This window comes from Canis lupus, chromosome 30 (genome assembly GCF_003254725.2).
Source record: "Canis lupus dingo isolate Sandy chromosome 30, ASM325472v2, whole genome shotgun sequence".
Lineage (NCBI taxonomy): Eukaryota > Metazoa > Chordata > Mammalia > Carnivora > Canidae > Canis > Canis lupus.
The window spans coordinates 1,078,896-1,086,209 of NC_064272.1; the positions used below are offsets into that span (position 1 = coordinate 1,078,896).

General features: G+C 34.8%; 1 protein-coding gene across 4 annotated transcripts in view; it reads left to right on the top strand.

Annotated features, from left to right (window-relative positions):
• Positions 1-4,707, top strand: part of KATNBL1 (katanin regulatory subunit B1 like 1) — a 62,336-nt gene extending 57,629 nt beyond the window's left edge. For all 4 annotated transcript variants that reach the window (XM_025473352.3, XM_025473351.3, XM_049104110.1 and 1 more), the window contains one exon: positions 802-4,707. In XM_025473352.3, coding sequence (XP_025329137.1) covers positions 802-834 — 33 coding nt within the window. In that variant the 3' untranslated portion in view covers positions 835-4,707. The remainder of the gene's footprint in view (positions 1-801) is intronic.
• The last annotated feature ends 2,607 nt before the right edge of the window (positions 4,708-7,314 follow it).

A 7,314-nucleotide genomic window follows, 5' to 3' on the forward strand; every position in this document is an offset into this window, starting at 1 on the left:
GATATTCTACTTGTATACCTTCAAGAAAAGAAGCAAAATGATGTATCAAGTGTGTTATAAGTGTGTGTAATTTTACTTTGTAGAATTCTTAATGAAAATGTCATAAAATCAATTTCCCAGTGCTTTGTTGTTTTAATTTGTTCTTTCAATAATGGGAGGGAAAAGAAAGTAAAATTTGATAGAAAATGGATATAGAGCATGCATCATATATCACCTCATTCTGGAGGCACCTTGCATTCTTGTTAGTACTGAAAAAATATTGTTTCCTTAGAAATTTGTTTTCAATTGCAATTTTTTATCCAGAGAAGCTTTATTGTGACTATGACCTTAAGATACTATATTTATTATTGAATAGAATAGTGAATGATTACAAGTTCTGTGAAGTTCCTTTAACTGGGATAAAAACCTCTTTTACAGTATTAAACCCTCAATTGTTAATTTTTCCAGGGTAGAAATCAGAAAGGCTGTGTCATCAAGCTGGCCTAGAGTTTATATAACACTGCAGGAATTGCTGGAAGTGATTTCATGATCTTGCTTCACTATAAAAGCAGAGTTGTTTGATCACAGGAACCAAAGCATTCACTCAACACTTAAACATTTATTGAGAATGTGCTGTATGCTTTTAGCCAGACCCTGGCTAAACAAAATACAGCTTAATTCAGTAAGACACATTTTTTACCCTCAGAAGGTCACAAAAGAAAGCAAAAGCAAGTCAAGTGACAAAAAGGGAGAGGAAAATGGGGTGTGCATCTGTGTATTTGCCGTACCAGCTAATGAAATGTTTTTGTTTTGTTTTCTAAGGATGTAGACGCTTATTTATTACAGTTGCATTGAGAGAATCCGTCTATTAAAGAGCATTTGATTATTCAAAACATCCCTAGACTGAGCTTTCCAAAAAGAATTTTCATCTGAGAACTGTGAACTGTGGAAGAAATAAAAACTTTTTTTTTTCTTTAAAAAGCCGCATATGAAACCACTAATGAAAACCTAACAATCTACTTCACATTGAAGTGGGAAAATATCCAAAAGGAGCAGCTTCAACTTCAGTGAGGTGAAAGTGCACTATGAGGATGGTTCACCTTTGCTGCATTTGGGATTTATATGATTATTTGGTAACATTGTTTAAGAACTACTGGGTCTTAAAAAAAAAAAAAAAAGAACTACTGGGTCTTAATGCAATCTTGTTTAAGAATATAATTTATACTGTGTCAAAAAGAAGACAGGACTTAAAAAAAAAAAGAAGACAGGACTTATTACTAGAAATCACAAAGACCTATCATAATGACTTTTTGAAGATTGTGTTTTATAAGAAAACACTTAAATGTGTGCAGCTATTTTCTTATTTTGAAAAGACTTTGCAAGTTTAAATGTCATAGCAAATAATCAATACTAAAAATTTGTCCACACTGAGACACTGTGTATACAAAAAGCCTTAATTATTAATAAGCCAATGTGTACCAGTATCTGTTTAAAAAAATTAAAACCAGCCATGCTTCTGGCATGATAAAATCATGGAATCAAATCAAGGGTTTCCATTCATGTAGAACATTGTTGTTAAAACTTATTCCATACCATTTTTAAAACTTGAGAATATTTTTAGTATCTTTGATTTTTTTTGTCAGAATCATTGTCATGTATGTATGTGTTATTCCTATATAAAAAGAAAAAAGTGAATATGTATTTGTGTGAATGCTAACTGGAAATGTCCATGGAATTGGCTAATTTATATTCACTTTTTATTGTATATAGATTTCTAATATTTTCAGTTCTGTATCATTTAAGCTTTCCTCATTTGAGTAAATTCACTAAATATTTCTAATTTTTGCTTCATTTAATTCTACTTTTATATCAGTTCCAATTCTTTTTCACTACTCATGTTTTAAAGAATTACATACAGTTCTTTAGAAACGTTTACAGTTAGTGCTGACCTTGTTTTAAATTCCAACCCTTTACGTTACTACCTCCTCCAGTGGTTGGTATAAAATGCCAGCAGACCATATGAGGTCCTTTTTTTTTATACCATTTTGAGTGTCAGTGCACCCACTTCTGGAATGTCTTAACAGCTGTATATCTTATCTTGAAAGTGATTGGGATTTAAATACCACTATTGGTAGTTTGTGCATCATCTCTTTATAAGCCTGAGAGGTATCTGAGCAAAGATTTTTAGTAATTTCTCTGCAATAATTCTAAAAGCACTTGAATGTAAATCTTTAGCATGTATCCAGTTAGCCAGTACTGATGTGAATCCCAACTTTTTTCCCTTAAAAATGTTATTTGTCACTGAGCTTTACTTTTTGTGTACCTATATTTCACATAGCTATGTATTCCTCACAGTGAACATCAATTTTAATAATTGGCTATTTTCTTAAGTCTTTAGAATAATTTAAGAGTACGGCATTTCGGTGATTTGAGAGTTGAGTTATTTAGAAGTTGTTTTTCAGAAGGTGGGAATTTGAATTGTCAACCTGCGTCATCTCTGTGAAACCTTAAGATGATGAAATATAACCTTTCTTTGTTCCTATTCCTTTAATTATCACTGTCTTATCTAACAGTTTGAACCAGTTAACTCAGTTGGAGCAGGTGCTAATAAGGCTAAGGACAGGAGTTCAATCCTTTTATAGGTTGATTAGCTTTATACACATAAACAGAACTATTCATGGCTACAGATTACAACTTCTCTTAGGTACATATCTTACAAATTCAGCTTAGTCACAAGGAAGGTAATGTGTATAGCTTAGCATAAAACATTCATCTCAAATGGATAAACAACTCAAATAATTGGTATTTGTGATAGTATAGACTTTTAATCTAATATTTAAACATAGTATTAATGTAATATCTACAATATTGTGTCACTGTAATTTTCTCTGAGTAAGATCATTTTCTAAATAGTATCTTTTAAAAATCAAATTTCAACAAGTTAAATTTCAGTAAAAATCAGATACAAATAAAACATAGTAAGAAAAGGTGAAATCCTATTAACACTGAGTTCTTGTGTCTAAGTTTGAGTTTGTTAAAGGAAAGTATACTCGGAGGTATATGAGGCAGTAGAGTCTTTAGCTCACAAATACTATTCGGTACCACACAACTCCTAATTTCTGTTCTTGGCCCCATTGCAGTTTCTGTTAGTACCTACGTTTCTCAGTTACTGAGTTATGATTATTAGTATTATTTTTAGTGCTACTTTTAGATTTTTGGATAAAAGATGTTAGGTAAGTAAATACTGTTGAACACTTTGGTTGCTATTAAGCTCCTCTTATGCTATTTAATCAGAACAGTGTTGATCTGATCTTCAGAAAGAGCCAAAGAAAGTGTTTCCAAAGTATTTTGGCTGCTATATTGACCTACATTAGAACAATTACTGTCTGTCATCACTCATTTGTTATTGTGCTGCTGAGCAGTATACAGAACTGAGGGACTACCCAACATCTCTATGCCTTTCTACCTCTTCTACCTTCTTAGGTATTCTGTACTTGACTTTGCTAACTTTGCAGGTCTAGGAACAGGAAGTTTATGGAGATGATAGAGGGTTGTAATCAAGTAATTTGCTTCTACTAGAGATAAGGTGAATGAATTTTGTAGTAAGTGGTCATGATCAGATAAGGGTTAAAAATTAGGAAGCAAGCATTATCAGATGGTTTTTAAAATTAATCATTTGGCAGTAATTTCAAAAGTAATTTGACAGATTATTTACTTGAATCCTGAGATATGAGGATTTGGATATAAATACTGTATCTACTTGGGGAAATCATTAATATCAGCACTAAACTCTAAGGGCTACTGAGGAATGAAATCTTTATGCCCTTAAACATTCTTGATACATGTTATATCCTAATCTTAAAAATGGTCATATGGACTCAGGGCTACATTTCTGGCTTTTGAAATAGTAATAGTTTTCACAAACTTAGAACACTTCTGTATTTGGCAAGTTGTTGGTATAATTAACATGAATGGATAACTTGAGAAATGATTATTAGCTATTAAATGCAGATAGTAGGAATTATATTTAAATATTTAGCTACTTAAATCAGTCAAGGAGCTTGAAAAGCAAAATTTAAGTTAATATTTTAGCAGTCACTCCCAGTTATCTTCCTATTTAAGAGCAAGACGGTAATGTCAATTGCCTTTGTTGATTTAAAGAAGAAAAAAAGAATCACAAGCAACTGACTTAACTGGAGTGATCCATGTGGATGCACTACTTATATTTCAAATTTTTATTTTCTGGATTACTTCAAATGGAAATAGTATTGCTGGACATTGGCTGGTATTCATTCTCCCTTAATTTCTAACTCTAAATATGAAAATTGACATAAAACTTTGTGACCAACTACTCCTACTTTTTTATTCTGTAACAAGAATATAGAATTAAAAAATTCATCCCTAAACACTGTATGCCTCTAAGTTGCAAGATAGCTTGATTGATTCAGTAGCTATGACAATAGGTATAACAATAAAAAATACTATGTATTATATACCCAGTATAATGAGTATATTTTCCAATGCTGTACTTAATATTTAAAATATTGTAGCCATTGGGTAGCCCCTGTGATCCTGGAGACCCCGGATGGAGTCCCACGTCGGGCTCCCTGCATGGAGCCTGCTTCTCCCTCGGCCTGTGTCTCTGCCCCTCTCTCTCTGTCTCTCATGAATAAATAAATAAAATCTTTAATAAATAAGTAAATAAATAAAATATTGTAGTCATTGTAACGTTCTCTGGGTAAGATCATTGACTTAACAGCATCTACTAAAATCAAATGTCAGTAAAAATCAAGTACAAATGAAACATAGTATATACCACCGTATTTTCTCTTATAGACTGTGATTAATCATAAAACACAAAAGACAGTGACTTCTATAAAAAAGGCAGCCCCAGAGCTGCCAGTGTTTTTCAGAGCAAAGCTTGTTATATATTATTGCTTTGATAAACAGCATTACCATTATCTGAATTACAAAGTTTTCAAATAAGAGATGCCAGGAGTCTAGATGAGGATTCAGCCCCCAAATACACAATACTTGAACAAGTATTGATTTTTATCCTTTACAGTGTCCTGTACTTTCATTCAGATTTAGACCAGGATTTTATATATATATATGTGTGTGTGTGTGTGTGTATATATAATATATATATATATTCCTGAACCTAGCCAAGACTGTTATGACACCATGAATTGCCAGAATTACTTGCTTCTAGAATTAACTATTTATCAACCAAACCTGCAACATGGAGCTTGAGTTAGAATTGGACCTCATCTTCCAGAAGTCAGGAGGAGAGGTTTAGTGTCCATTTACTTTTTTACTTTGATTTTAAAAAGAGAGAGAGAGGAAAAAAAACTTCATTAGCCCTTTGTGTACAATTAGTTGACTAGATGAACGAGGACCTAATTCACCCCTGACTTGCCTTTACTATACTCACCAGTCCTCTTCTGTACAACTGTAGTTTAGCCTCAACAATGGCAGGAAAAACGAAGGCTGATACTTTTACGCAGATTCTAAAGCTCAGAAAGTTTAGGAGGGACCTATCTTTCGCCCTTAGCTTTCCAGATTCTTTTTCCTCTCCTTAGATCAGAAATTGGTAGAGGGGACAACCAATTCACTTCTCAGTCCCTTCTTTTGAAGACTTCTCTGCCTATCCCTTAGATGTCAGCAAAGTTCTGTTTCAAGGTCTCTTCTCACTCTACCAGTTCCCTGAAAAACATTGTTTATTCCCATAGTTTCCTGTACTGTCTACATTCATTGTTCTCATTTTGGGGGTGGACGAGACGCTGTTTTTTGATGGATCAAATGGACATGGATTTTTTTTTAAAGGTCGTGAAAACATTGAACATGTTTATCATTCTGAAATATCTTGCCTTAAATCTCTTAGCTCATAAATTATATCTGCAGTTGCCTACTGAGAACGTCCATTGGGACATCTTGTAGACCCGTTAAATTCGTTATATCCAGAACTGACCTCATTCTCCACCTCCACCAACCCTACTCACCCCTCACTCCCCCCCTCCCCCACCCCCAGGGACAGAAAGTATCCTGGTCCTGGGTTTCCATTCTCACAGAATAGCCCTAATGTCAGCAATGATCAAGCCACGGAGCTTTGAATCATCTCCAAATTAGTCATCAGATCCTGTTGGTGCACGTCCCTCAGTTTCTCTCATCTTACGTCTCTCCACCTCTCCCGCTATGACCTTGGTCTACATTATTCCAGCAGCCCCCTGCTGGTCTCTGGCATTGTTCTTGCATCTCTCTATGCTAGCCTCCACACAAGCTGCCCTCGCATAGTCAATAAAGCACAAATTTTACTTCCTAAGGCCTCTTAGAATAAACAGTATGATTTACAGTCTGTTGACTCCTCCTCCTCCTCTCCTCCAGTGCTTCAACTAGAATGAACTTATTTCCATTTCTAGGAAAACTGCAAAGCTGAAAACATTCTTCACAAATGTTTTGTGTGCCTGAACAATCTTCCCCAAGTGCACCCATTTATCATTTCCTTCAGGTCTCAACGGAAACGGAGTTTAAACACCTCCTAAAACCATTTGGGGTATCTGCTACACACTCTCATCTTAACCCTGTCGTCCTAACACTACTGTTATGTCAGTGTTTTCTAACTGTTCATCTGTTGTCCCAGCTAGATTGGTAACGTCCTGAGGCCGAGACTGTTCTCCGTCACGTGTCCTGTACTGAGCACAAAGCCGGGCAAACAGTAGGCATTGATTCTTACAGAATAATGCAAGGATTGGCATCTTTGGGCATACATTGTTTGAGGAAGTTATTGAATAATCCAAAGCTGTTTGTGACAGCAGCTAAAAATGAATAATTTTAGAATAAGAATATCCAGTTTTCTTCTCTCACTTTTTTGATTTAGGAAATTGGTTTGTAAATGTTCATGCTACAACAGGTTAAAACCTTAGCTAAAATGTGTTTGAGGGCATCCCCGGTGGCTCAGCGGTTTAGCGCCGCCTGTGGCCCAGGTGTGATCCGGGAGACCCTGGATCAAGTCCCGGGTCAGGCTTTCTGCATGGAGCCTGCTTCTCCCTCTGCCTGTGTCTCTGCCGCTGTCTCTGTGTCTCTATGAATGAATAAATAAAATCTTTAAAAAAAAATAAAATGTGTTTGATTCTTAAAGGTTGTTGCAATTGTTTTTCTATTGTGTAGTGTCTACTCTTTACATGGGATCCATGTAAGAGAGGACTATCTATATAGTGCAAAGTGAAGGTATTTTCATGTAATATGTAAAACATACATTTGCTTGAAATTTAGGGTATCTCTTCACAGTGTTTTGTGTTTCTCTTGTTTTTGTCTTAAAATAATTAGAATCATGTG